Source organism: Anguilla anguilla, chromosome 1, assembly GCF_013347855.1.
Source record: "Anguilla anguilla isolate fAngAng1 chromosome 1, fAngAng1.pri, whole genome shotgun sequence".
Lineage (NCBI taxonomy): Eukaryota > Metazoa > Chordata > Actinopteri > Anguilliformes > Anguillidae > Anguilla > Anguilla anguilla.
Window position 1 is genome coordinate 46,810,263 of NC_049201.1, and position 13,812 is coordinate 46,824,074.

Genomic DNA, 13,812 nt, shown 5'->3' on the forward strand with positions numbered 1-13,812 from the left:
AAGAACAAATACGTGAAGGAACCGGATCTGCAATGAGTTAGCAGTCGCTGGAGCCCTACCACGCTCCCTCACCCAAATGTCTTTGCAATGACAAACACTCACCTGCATAAAATTGAAAGCAACTGGCTTACATCTTGACCCAGATCTTTGGCTACATGATATAATGTAGCCTAAATAAAACGTGAATGAAAGAGTGTGTTTCAGTATGCATTTCCCAATGGATTCTGTACCAATAAAGGTATGCATTCATAAAAATTGTCCCACATTGCTAAATATTATGCTTTTAATAAAATAACCTATAGATTATATTGTTATAATAAATCCTTATTTGGTTACAAATGATGTTTTAACTTGTCACCTAACTTGCAATTTTCTTTCTTTTAAGTGCACGCTAAATGTTGCGCAAACATCTGTGAAAAGCCTAACAACAGTGTATACTATGTAGAAATTCACCTACAAAGGACAGTAGGTGACTTATTTCTGCATAGTTTTTCACTGAACCAGTTCGAGAATGAGCTTGCATGACCATGTTTGGTTTTTCCTTCAGCCACTGCATGACTCTCGTCACTAAAGACAATAATCTAAATGGAATCAAAATTTTTTAGTATTTGCACTGTAGGCATTGCAAATACTATTTATGTCATTAAATAAATTGTATGAAACCGCTCGTGTACTACTGTGCCGGAGCGGAAGCCCGTCAGACCGGTCTTTCGCTTGTTTCGTTCAGTTCGTTCAGAGTTCAAAAGACTCAAATCTATGAGATGAACTGATTGTGCTGAATATACTGAATGACTCGAATGAACAAAATGTACTGAATGACTCAAATGACCAAAATGAACTGATTGTGCTGAATGTACTAAAGGCTCAAATTAACTGAGATTGAAACGGTACGAAAACTCGGAGTAGCCTATGCTATGAGTGTATAGCATAGGCCAACTAATGCCTTATGCGAGCAGAAGCAAGATATGCAGAAAGAGGAAATCTACAGTATATGTTTGACGAAATAAGTTTTTAGATTTGTGAAAAATAATGTCACGGGGATATTTATAATGACGTTAATGACAACCTGAAGTTTTTAAACAGTGCTGAGGGCATATTCTCCTCATTTGGTAAAAATAAATTAGCATGTGGGGTATTCCTCTAAACAAAACCCAATGTATGCAGCCTAGCAGGTTATTATTTTGCTTGTCCTTAGAAACGGTGTTGTTCTTAATTATGTAATAGCTAATTTAATTGCTATGATCTATTGGACTTCTATGTCAACAACAACAAACAAAAACAGAGAAACAGAATATGAGTACAATATATGAATATAAAATCTGGATCAGATGAGAGATGAAAATATAATAAAGGTAACCTATTGCAAGATCAACAAACACAAAATTACAGTCAAGAAAAGTAATAATAATATGAATAAAGAACAAAAAAAGAATAATTTAAGTAAATACATAAAAAGGAAAATAAAAGTTAAAATACAAATCCCCTCTGTGAATTCATCAGTTGGTTACACCAACAAATGTTGCATATGTTTTACATACTGAGTAACTGGCATTTAAGAAGACCGACTGTCTAATGTTTTATGCAATTATGCACAGCCAGGACATCATCGGTCATCACCACCGATAGCCTTTCATTCAAGTTTCATTCAAATGTAACTACCAGTTAGCACCGCCCACTCAACCACAGTTCTAGATTAAGACCGATATTGCAGAATCAATGTTAAAGTTGTTAAAAATGTTCAAGTGTTATAGTCGTAAACTGTGCTTAGTGGTAGCTTCTGTTTAGATAGTTATTGTACTAAGGGTGAATTCACACCATGCAAGAGTTGGCTGTGTGTGGGAAGGGCGCTGTGCTGACTCGAGCTGCTAGCCTTGTTGGTTAAAAAGTCCATGTTCTTTTAATGAGGGAGCTTGACCTGCGTCTTGTGAGGAGCAGTAAGTGTATAATTTGAGCTAGAGCCGGAGAGGCAGGACTAAAAAGTAAATACTACATTCGGCAACTGAGTGCTTTATTAATGGTCAAGTATGTGAAAATAACTTGAACTGAATGGTCAAAAACATTGCAAATTACAGATCGACTGAGAGCTATTAATGGAGAAAGGCACAAGTGTAGCCTACATGTGGGGAAAACTATGAGTAAGTTGGAGATGACTCTAGCAGTATCATAAATAACTAGGCATCAGTGGGGGAACATGAAATGGGAGCAGCCATCTGTGGAACTGTTGCAGTTGCAGCTACTTTCATGTACGATCCCCGCTGCTGATTCGGGAGAGTGTAGACATCTGCGGTTCTCCTCTGAAATGCGTTGTGTCGCCAGTCTGCTTCTTTTCTCACTGCAGTCCACTGCCAAGCTCATACAGAGCTGAGCTGGAGGAAGACGTTTCGTACACGGCTTTGGCATGCAGACCACGTGCGCCCAGTCGACCTGTGAGGCTCGCTAGAGAGTGATGAAACACGGTCTCCTAACCAGCTGAAACCTCTCGTCTCCCAGCCGTATCGGTGGCAATTGTGACAAGCAGCCTCACGCAGCAGAGCATAATTTGCTGCATTTGGCTTCACCCAACGATATCAGCATGGTTTTCCCAGTGGTATTGTAGCAAAAAGACATGTGCTTGCCTTTACTGATCTGATTTTATGGATTTTCATGTTACAGAATGGGCCTATAGGTATGTATGTACATTCTAAATAAACGAAAAAGGGGATACAATATGGTTAAAAAGAACATTTACATGCCAATATTTTTTGTCTTGACATGTACAAAGCATTATTTCCTGTGACCTGCTTTAGCTTTAGTTTAGCTACATCTGAGGCAAGCAGGTGCCTTCTCCACTGATTATCAACCCTGCCCACCAATGGGTTTACCAATCGCAGGTGTGATAGCAGGTTGGCCTGCAGCCCTAGGGAATGGAATGGAACCAAGAATCTTCATCCTGCAGAAAACCATAGCCAGAACGTCCTCATTTGTAATCCTAGCTAAGTAGCATGTCCTTGTTTTCTATGTCATAGTTTATACTGGTCGAAAAACATTTTACCTACAAAGGGACATGCTGGTTCTGCATATAAACAGCACCATGCATCACAATTTTTTTAATCAGTCTTTTCAAAACAAATACGCAGGTGTCAAGCATTCAATGCTAAGACCCTGCACAAATGTACAGAGTGATGTCTTCAAAGTACAGGCAAGGGTTTGCAGTGTCAGAAATGGTCAGCTTTGAAGGTGGTCTGGGGTCAGCTGCACTTGAGTTTTGACACACTCATCAAATTGAAATGGAAACTGCTTGGTTAGATTTCATTAAGTAACACACATGTGACTAAGATGCTGTTACACACTGTTATAATGTATGTAATGAACTAACTTGGTCAGCATTCTCTTTTTGTGATTTCCCCTTTGCATGTTGGTCGACCATAACACTCGAAATTGGGACTTCTAGACTGGTCAGGTCATTTTCATACTCTAAAGAGTTTTCTGTTACATTTCTACCGCTGTAGTCAAGACACAATGAGTATTACGTTTCAGGCATGGGGAGCCTTTATGTTGAGTCTGATTTACATGGCCAGTCTTGCGCTCAAAGCACTGTCTTTGGGAAGAGTCTGTGATCTCTCTGCGGAACTGAATTGGAGGGCATTGGAATGGGCTTTTTTGGAGGTCTCTAATGAGGTCCACTGTTGTGCCCTGTAATTTAGCACCCTCTTCCCCTACAGTCTCAGAGGGTTTCTAATTATAGCAAGGTTTTGGTCGTCGTTGCATTTTTGGCAAAATGCAGAGCCTGTTTCAGACTCATTTTTCTCTTCTTGAATGCAGCCAGTTCAGTCTCTGTGCAGTCATTAATGTCATTTAAATAATGCTCCATTCCCTACTCCATAATGGTTGTTACTGCACCTGTTTGTTAAAAATACTAATACATGGGGATTGATTAAGACTTGATGAACTACAAACATGGAATGTTTTAAAAGGCTTCAGTGCTGCATTGGAGAATATGTGAAATACAAATAGTTTGTTTTTAAGTTTATTTGGATTTGAATGCAATTGGATGTTTGACCCTGTGGTTCTGTGCTTTAATTTAACAGTGTAGTAAATTCTAAGTTTACCTCTGAAGGTTTCCCTATTTAGCTCAACTTGGCCTTTAAATAGGCAGGCATGTGTGTAGGGTCACTCCTCTTTTTACATGTGATATGCATTCTTTCTAAGGGAAGGAAACACCCTTGCCTCCTGTGAATACTCTACCACAGACTGATAACAAACTTGCCATTCATCATGCTGCTAATGTGAAGTGGTTGACTTTCAACACAGACTAAACAAGCCTTTAAAGTTGACCTTTCAGCCCAGTTCAGTTTCTTATACAAAAAAAACTGGATAAACACGCGCACACACACACACACACACACACACACACACACACACACCCTCAGTTCTCTGTGACCTCTGTGTGCCTCTTTGGTTTTCCAGATAAAAAAAAACCTATTTGCGTGTTATAATTGTCGAAAATAAACTTAAACTGCGTGATATGTTACTGCTTTCATTAGGCAGAGTGTTCCTTCTTTTTTTTGCCTCCGGTAGGTATTTGGCAGCTCAGGGATGTTAGCTTTGATTTATGCCTTACATATCTATGTACTGGTCTACATTTAATTCCAGTGACATTACTCTGCTTGAAGCTACTCACGTAATACCGCATCTGCTACATTTCGCAGACTCAAAGATTTGACCGGTTGTTGGGGAAAAAAAAAAAAAGATAAATAAATAAAAAAATTACATTATTGTTTTACTGTGATTTGCAGCTCTAGCAGTTGGGTGGTCAACTTTATTATTGTGATTTTTTACAATTGGCTCTAAATAAATGCTAAATAATTTACTGATTTGTTACATAAAAACGGTTTACTCTGCTAAACTAACAACTTCAACGTACATAGCATAGAAATGCAATTTCACCTTGTTTTGTGTTTCATTGTTCATTGTTTCTGCACAGTGCACATCTGTGTACATCAGTACAGGTTGGACAAGTTGCCCTGCAATCAGTCAGTCAGGCAAAAATGCATTTATTTAACCTGTCGTCTAGTGAAGAAATAACAGTAATAGGCCATTTTCTGTGAACCTAAGAACTCCGATAACTCCTGGAAGCACCGACTGGCCTGAATGTAAGCGGTTACACTTGAGCTGTAACATAGTAAACGCAGGCAAGATTGTGAGCAGATGTGTTCCGCTTCTGTTGCAGGACGACGGTGGTTGCGGCTGCAGCTTTCCTGGACGCGTTTCAGAAAGTGGCTGACTTGGCCACCAGCACGCGAGGTGAGCGAATGTGCTTGAGCGTTTCGAGGGCGGGGGCGGGGGCGGAAGATTATGGGGGATTGTGCATTCAGCCCATCGCAATTTTATTTCCTTTTGCACCCCGTGGCATTAATCCACCACCTTAATGGATTTGCAATCATGGCTCATGCGTGGGGAGATTCTTCCAAATGCGACCTCTGGGGCCTGGGCTGAAAAGTGAAGGAGTCATAACCCTTGCAATCCACCCTTTGTTTGGCTTGAGCATCTGGGGAGCCTTTCATCTCCTTGCTGTTATGGATTAGAAGGGCTCTGTGTTATCAGAGCCGTACAGATGGGCTCCTCGTTTCTCTGTCCCTAATGCCGTCAAGGGCAGCTTACGTACGCAACGATGCCATTTAGCGGACGGAGATAGTGGATCAGCCAGCATTATGATGTTGCTTCTCGTGACCACAGAACGGGGCAAGTGCATTTACTGTTGGGTTTGAAGAGGTGTGACATGGGTCGTTTTCATTTTATGGTATTATATTTCAACTATTGATATGGTGTTTCATAGAATTTCAAATATGCATGTATAGGGGCATATTCACTAGCATGCAGAGCTAAGGAGATCCATAAAGTAGTAGAATAGTGACAGAATGGACACAAACATTATCAGGCGACATTTGACCTATTGTGGTGGCTATCATTCAAATATTCTACAGAAGGAGAGAGATTCTGTATGTTTCAGGTATTTTGTTTGTTTTTGTTGAAATTGTTTTTGTTATAAAAAGAAGCTTTAAAAATATGTGAATTGCATATGTGAAGTATTATCATGATTTTTATTCAAAGATATTAGTCTTACATTTAGCACAATTCAGTGTTAACCTATGTTTCAGCAAAAAGTTTTAGAAATTGCTTGTAGATCATTATTAACAGCTAGATCCATAGTTTTCGTGTTTTTAAACTCAGATTATCGCTTGTCACCTTTAGCTTGGATGAAAGACCAGGTTTCGGAAAGCTTTTTAACATATTCTTAACATATTAATTGTTACCATAGAAAATTTTGCATTGGTCAGGCAGAGAAATGTTAAGTTTACAGCAGATGCTGTTTTTTTTTTGTTTTTGTTTTTTTGAAGGGGCAGAATATATTTGTCTCACTCATTAATTGAACATGACCTGTGAAAAATTACACTGGCAAGAACTGTAATTTCCCACATTTGTAAACTGTAATTTGTCCCATTTCTGCACTTGCTCTGGGTCTGAGGGGGTCTTTAAGGTTTCAACTTGTCCACCTGCACTTTGACAAAGCCACCATTTACATCCTCGGGCCGGGGTTCAGAGGTTGAAGTAAACACAAATGAACACTGTCCTTCAGGAGTTACTATCATCATTGAGCTGAATGGACTGTCTGATCTGTCCATAATGGTATTTGACCATGGGGTGGGGGGGCTCATAGTCAGATTCCCTCACCCACACCCACCACCACCACAACATGGTCAGCTACAGCCTGCATAGTGTGTGTGAGCTTGTATGCTTGCACAGGCTTGCTTTTGCCTGCATGTTTATGAACGTGTCTTACATATGAATGTCTATACATGGCTGTTTGTGTGTGTGGGTATGCTGTGTGTATGTGGAATGCTGCCAGAGATAGAGCTCTTGTTGCAGGAAGCCATCTCCTCCCTACCCGAGTGCATCCTGCCATACCCGGAGCTATTAATAAAGAGAGACGCGCGCGCTCAGTGCTGCGGGAAGAGCGAGGGAACGGGAGGAGGGCTTCGCTGGGCTCTGACTCCAGGATACGCAGTGTCTCGTGCGCTCTTTGTGTCAGAACGTGATGGTGCAGTGTCATTATTTTCAGCCTCGCAGTTCCAGCTGCTTCTGCAGCATTGTGTTGTACAGGTACCACCTGGGACATTGTGGGTGTCGCATGCCCCTGTCGGCAGAGGCCTGGCACCTGTGAATGGCCGTGCCCACGACCGGCCACACCCAGGTTGCAGCGCAGAGTAGCCAAGCCTTCCAGAGCTGTCCTATTGGTCGTTGTTTTGACAGCCCTGTTTTTCTTTGAGCTCTTTGTAATGATGATCAGAACAGTCGGGGGGGGGGGGGCACAAAAGCTTTTTAGGAGATCAGAAAGCTTTGTACTGCTGCCGTATTCATAATCATACAACCCCATCTCTCCCTTACCCCCTGACAATGAAAAAAATCTCCACCATGGCGTGGTGTTTTTCTCTAATTGTCCTAGCCGGTTGGCTGCAGAACTGAGTTTTATGTGACAGAAACCTTGAGGGTGAATTCGGGCAATGTTTTTTTTTTTTCTTTTTTTTTTTGTCCTGAGTGTACAGCGTATTTTATGAGATTCCTTTCCCTCTTTAGCATTTATTGATGTGTGGCGGCCGTGCGAGCACCACAGCGATATGGCGGTCCCCCACTGCGGACTGGGCCTCTTCCAGTTAAATATTTCGGTTTATTTTTCCTTCCATTGTGATTAAAAAACAAATCATCTGATCTTATCTGGCTAAGGAGAGTTCTGATAGCTTTCTTAACGATACCATGTGCTTCTAATCTTTTATCCTTGTGGTAATGGGTTATTTGGAACAGCTACTTGGATTTATCTAAGGATTTTGTTTGTTTCACTATTAACTAGGTCCTTATGTAGTAGCTATGCAGCAAAAGTTAATTTTTTTCAACATCAGATGAAGCAGTAAGGTGCTCCTGGAAAAAGGTCACTTATCTGATTTGTAATCTTTTTAGAATGCAGGGCACAAAAAACCCTGTGTGCAGGACTGTTTTCACAGGCTCAGTCTTGGAGGAAATGGGACGTAATAATCACACAATAACTTCGCATATTCAAGCAAATTAGGCTTTTTTGACGTTTTGTTTCTTTTTGCTGTTCTGTATTGGTGAGTTTTGGGCTTGGGAGGTTGTGATCTGGTGGCTTTGCGTGTGAACCAGCGTAGGACAGCAGGAACATCAGAGCATGTCGGTTTTGAGCCGGCTCTACCTAAAATAGCACCACATCTTCCTTTCTTCCCTCTTTTTTTTTCCATGACTGAAGGGGTTTTTCTGGGTGTGGGCCTACAGTGCACTTTGTCACAATGACCGTGGTTAACGCTGGCCACAAGCTTTCAAGTCGTATAGCTTGGTGTCTGCATAATAGGGACATACAATGTCTAGAATGTCAACTGCCTGTTCTGTGTTTTTGTGTTCCTTTAATGTTATGTTCTGAGGCATGTGGGGGGGGGGGGGGGGTTTGTTTAACCTATCAAGATGATGACTTGCACTTATCCACATCACGTCTCCAAGGAGCAAATCTGCTGCTGGTGCCGTTTCTATGGCAACAGAATGGAAATCGAGAGGTTTGTAGTTTAACTCATAGTATGCCCGACTCATCTAAACACCAGTGACATGCTGAGAGGCTTAAAGCCTCTAAAACAAAAAAAAAACATCATAAATAAAGAGTGCAGTTAAGGATCAGGGTTGATTTGTATGTGACTTTTTAAGAGGTGCGTTCGTTTGGGGTGTTCAAATTTACTGTACTCATCCTGAATGTTACCACTCCAGTTTTGTTTTGTAATTTTCTGTTTTACTGCAGAAAAAGCTAAAGCACTTTATCTTTATTAGTTTTTTTTGCTGTTCATTTGCCCCTCTTTGCTGGATGTGGCAGTAATAGTCTTACATTTTGCCCCTGATGCCAAGTGCTGGTTTGTGCCTTTCATTGGAATGTGCATAAGAGCTCCTCTGCTTTTGAGACTCCATAATAAATCTTTTCATAATAACTGAATCAGGTGTTAATTGCTGCATCGCCTTTCACTTGAATTGAAAGACTGGCATTAACATGAAGTCAGCTCGTGTCTTTTCCTCTCTGTGGCTTATTTTAAGTGCCGGATGTGCACATGGTTGCTACGTGCACCACGAAACAGGAGGTGCAAAACTTTGCACCCAATTCCCAGGTTTTTGTTTCGACAGAGCGGTCGGCATCAGCAGTATGACGCAGGAGCAGCAACGCTTCATTTTTAGCTTGGAGGACCCCCGATTCGTCAGGCTTTGTGTAAGCCCTGTCACCATGGCGACTAGGCACTGGGAAAAGATCCCTTTTTAGGGCCTCTGTGAATGTGACTGTATATTTCCAAAGGTAAACCCCCCTTCCCCCATTGTCTTGGTGTCAGGAACCAGGGGGGCCTTGATAAATCCCACTAAATTAAAGGCCGTCTCCTCCAGCCTGATGAGCAGTGATAAAATTGCTCCCGTATACAACCAGATTCACCCAGAGCTTTTACTGTAATTCCCTCAAGCTATTAAAAGCGAGATTATATTCGATCATGGTGCTGTGGATTAGGTGGCCATGTGGCAAGGAAACCTTGCTGCAGAAGCGGGCAAGGCTGGCAGCTCTGCCAGACAGCCAGGTAGGGACATGGTTAAGAGAGAGAAACCCAGTGGGCATGCAGTACGCAGACCAGCTGGAGGACCTGAATGCCTGAGGATAGGCCCTTGGCACCACCCACCTCAGGTCGGCTATCATGCTGCTTTTCAGAATAGCTATGAAAACAAAATGGAACCGTTCAAATACTGTGATTTGAATCCAAACAGTTTTATAGCTTTAATGTTACAAGGGCACCTGTTTCAACTCCAAGCTGTCAGAAGGCACTAACTTGTGTGTTTTTCCCTGGCCGTTTCCTTATTGCCTTTCTGCTTATTTAGCTATTTAGTGAGAAGCGTTTTTCACTGCTGTATTGTCATAACTTCTTTATCTTGGCATATTGTTGGCTTTATCTTGTTTCTATGACAGAATACGATTTTTTGGTGGTGGAAGAATAATTTTATAAACTCCCAGATAGACACTATTGTCAAATGTGTCACATTAGTTGCAGATGAGACTGGGTGGGGGGTTCTTGTTAAATGAATAAACTACACAACAGTGGTGGCACTTAGAAACTGTGTACTTGGCATAGTTGTTGTGTATTTTCTACTAATAAAGCTAGACCACAGAGTTTGTTGTTTCCATTCATGGTTTGGTTGCAGGAGCACTGAGCACTGAAATTTGAGCAATCTCAGGACGCTGCCGTCCTGGCCACTAGGGGGCTTGCATGAAGGGGTATTTGAAAGACAAATTTTATGAGGTCAACAAAATTTGAATTGGCTAATTTTTATGCTAGAAAATAGGCCTACATAGTTGTAAGTAGTTATTTTGTCTCCTCATCCCTTTGTATCTGCAGTTTCAATGGTAGTAGCATAGCATTCTTAGCTAATTCTGCCTCTCGTTTTTAGTGCTACTGCACTAAAACTGGCACATTAATTTGGCTCTGGAATGCAGTTACACTTACAAGCAACTGCATTCCAGTGCCAAATTAATGTAGCAGCTGGTAATTATTAAAGCATTAAACACGTTTCATAAAACTGTGCAACCCCTATCTCCATTGTTGAGTGGTCTTCATATAGGCTACCTGTATGTAGCCTATAACTTGCCTGAAATTTATCTTTGAGCACATTCTCCTCTGTGTTGCTTTTCTGAGTGAGATCGCCAAGGCCATTCGATGTTTCAGGGTCAGGTGCCCTTTTCTGCGAGGGCACCCCTGTCTCAGAAAGAAGCACATTTTCTTTTCAGCCAGCGATCCATTTTTGGACGAGTGCTGAACAAGATTTTTATCTGGCTGTTTTTAGCTTTTTTCCGTTCACCTTTTGTTCACAAGTAGCGTGCAGTATAGCCACCTGGCTAATGGGCTATTGATTAATGTTCACAGAAGTGCTGTGGAGAATGCTTACAAAATTCAGTCTGATAGGAGGGTGAATTGCGGATTAATTTATCAGTATGTTGGAATGTGGTAGATCGATTGCTATTGCAAATTTTCGCAGGAAATTCTCGCATTACCAAGGCTGGGCCTGCAGGAATAGCTAAAACTGTGCATAAAACCTGTAAGTCTGCACCTAATTTTGAGTGATGACATTTCATTTTCAATTCATGATCTCAGTGGGGGGAGAAAGCATTGCAGTAAAAAAAAAATTTGGCAAGGGTGTCAAATAATCACTAACTAAGTATCACAGGTATTTTTATTATACGTTTCATTTTAGTAGCTTTAGGTTTCCAAAAGGTAAACAAATCAGACCGGCTAATCAAAGGTTCTGTTTATAACTACTGTCGTTCTACAACTTACTTTACAACTTTATATCACTTGGTGATATAAAAAATATAGCTCATGTTGTGAACATTGTAGCCCACATGCATTTGAAACTGCCAAGTGAAAGTGTAGTGCTCTTGTGTGGTGTATTTGTAACAACCCCATTTATGTTCAGTCTGTGTTTGGGAAGGCTGTGTTCGTTTAAATTTGGCTTTTGGGTTATGTCCAAGAAAATATTAAAGTTTCCTTGGTCCAAAAAAAATCATTCATTAGGAATTTTTTTCCCTTTTTCCCCAGGTTCCATTTTGAATTATATGGTTAAAAACAAGGCTGGAATACATGTCTTACCTTGTGATGTAAATAGTGTATTATTTAGGCACTTTAACCCTTGCTTTCTGCCTGAGATCATGTACAGTAAAGCTCATGATAATGGCTAATGTTATGGCATTGTGCAACTGTAAGGGCCTTTTAACTGTTAATGGCAGATTGATGGTATCCTGTTAGCATTGTCAGTATGTGTAAACCAGGTGACTGATTTCACTGAATGAAAGATTCAGTGGTTTAAATTGTTCTGCTGCATTTTATACGATTTTTGGCTGGACTGCAACAGTGGGGCCAGCCCTACAAATGTGAATGTCTGTGAGTGAGTGACTGACTTAGTGATGAAGTTACACCATTGGTTGGCCGGATGACGTGTGTTAGGTCCAGCCATATACTAGGTTTTAACCTGGTCTTGTTTTGGATGCTTGTATACTATGCCCAATGGCAGGAATGTAAAAGTATCTTGATAATTAGCATTAGGCAATTGCAGGCTGCAATTGGGAGTAAGACTTGTTTAATGTAGAAAGACAGTAGATGCTTAAATTGTTGCACTACTCAATAGGCATGGTCTGGATGCCAGTGCACTTACTATAATTCATCTTCTCAGTTACATGGGAGAAAGGAGAAGCTCAGTATTTGCAGGTTCAAACATTTCCTCAACTGAGGGGAACATCTTGTTTGCTTTGACCCTGTTAGTGATCTTCAAATGTCAACAAATGAAGCAAGCTATATCCAGGCCCTGTGATACCTCAGTGTTGGGCATAGCTTTGGCTTAAAACCTTGACTTAAAGGAAACATTTTTTTTCTTTTTTTATTTGTAAGGAAAACCTTTTTTGTGTTACTAAGCTTGAATTTTCCTTATTGAAATCCTTATTTTTGTTGTTTGCCCGCTCTTTCCATTTTCTCACTCTCTGCCTGCAAAATCTGCCCAGATCCATCCTTCCTTACCCACCAACTTCCTACATTTGCCTAATTACAATGTTCTGAGGCACTTTCCTCAGAATCCATGTGACTTGTTTACCACATGGTCATTAATTATTCAACTGGATCTTAACAAATTTGATTAAATAATTAAGCTGTGCCTGCGAGATAGGCCTATGTCCTTTGCATCGCATTATGGTCAATGGTGGAATTCACAGAGAATAAAAAAGGGTGGCTTGAGCATAATTCATCTTTTAAAGTTCAGATGTTTTTATCATGTATCACACAAAAATGAATGGTCTAGTTTTTCCCTCTGGCTAAACTCAATAGCATTTTGTGCATGTGTGACCAAGTACATTGACTTTATTATTTTCCATTGTGAATTAATGGCGATCGCTGCTCAGCACTCCCAGGCTACTGTACAAACTTAACAGAGCTCTCTTTGTGTGGCCACCCAGACCAGTTCATTTACTTGTCTCTTGATGTGAATTGATAAAGTCCATCCGTGGTTCTCGTGAACAAATGCGGATGAAGTCATGGTGTTGAAGTAGTAGGAGGGGGAAGAGATGCACAGGGCAGCTTTCATTCAAGCCCCGATGCCCCCCTGCACAGTGTTCAACTATGGAATCTTGGCTCAGACCTGAAACTGAGCAGAGGGAAAATGGATGGAACGGTGGCAGTTCTGTCCCCAACTTTTCGCGGCAGAACTTCTGCCTCAGTGACAGTGTAAATTTCAGGCTTTACAACAATCGGTTATACTGAACCCGCTAGCTTCCATTGAGGCAGTACATATTAGAACAAGTATGCAGAAGAATGCTTTGGACAGAGAGCTTTTAAGTCCCTGAATATCATGCTTTTTACTCGCTATACTGACTGTACTCTTGAGCTGAAATGTAATCTGTGATGTTGGGTCTTTACTGTTAAATATTAGGCTATTTGTTGTTCATTCATGTTTTTCATCGAGATCAACACTCACTACGGGTACTGTATAAAAGTTACAAATCCATGCTGTTCAGTATGCCTCTGACCTACAGCTAATGAGTTGTTCGATGTTAGTCAGAGCCATTTGGCAGTGGTCTACAAATTGTGGTTTTACTTAATGATGGGAACATTGTTATATTGTTACAGAGTGCATTGCAAAATGTGTCCCAGCAGTCATGTTGCAGTATAGCACTACGGATTATCTGCAATAGAGAAAGGAGACCAAACATTTATT

The 13,812-nt window shown here is 40.9% G+C and overlaps 1 protein-coding gene across 8 annotated transcripts in view; it reads left to right on the forward strand.

The window, feature by feature from the left end:
• The window catches only part of LOC118233034 (protein MTSS 1-like), a 60,729-nt gene that overhangs the window by 6,825 nt on the left and 40,092 nt on the right, over window positions 1-13,812 (forward strand). For all 8 annotated transcript variants that reach the window (XM_035428340.1, XM_035428358.1, XM_035428390.1 and 5 more), the window contains exon 3: window positions 5,210-5,283. In XM_035428340.1, coding sequence (XP_035284231.1) covers window positions 5,210-5,283 — 74 coding nt within the window. The remainder of the gene's footprint in view (window positions 1-5,209; window positions 5,284-13,812) is intronic.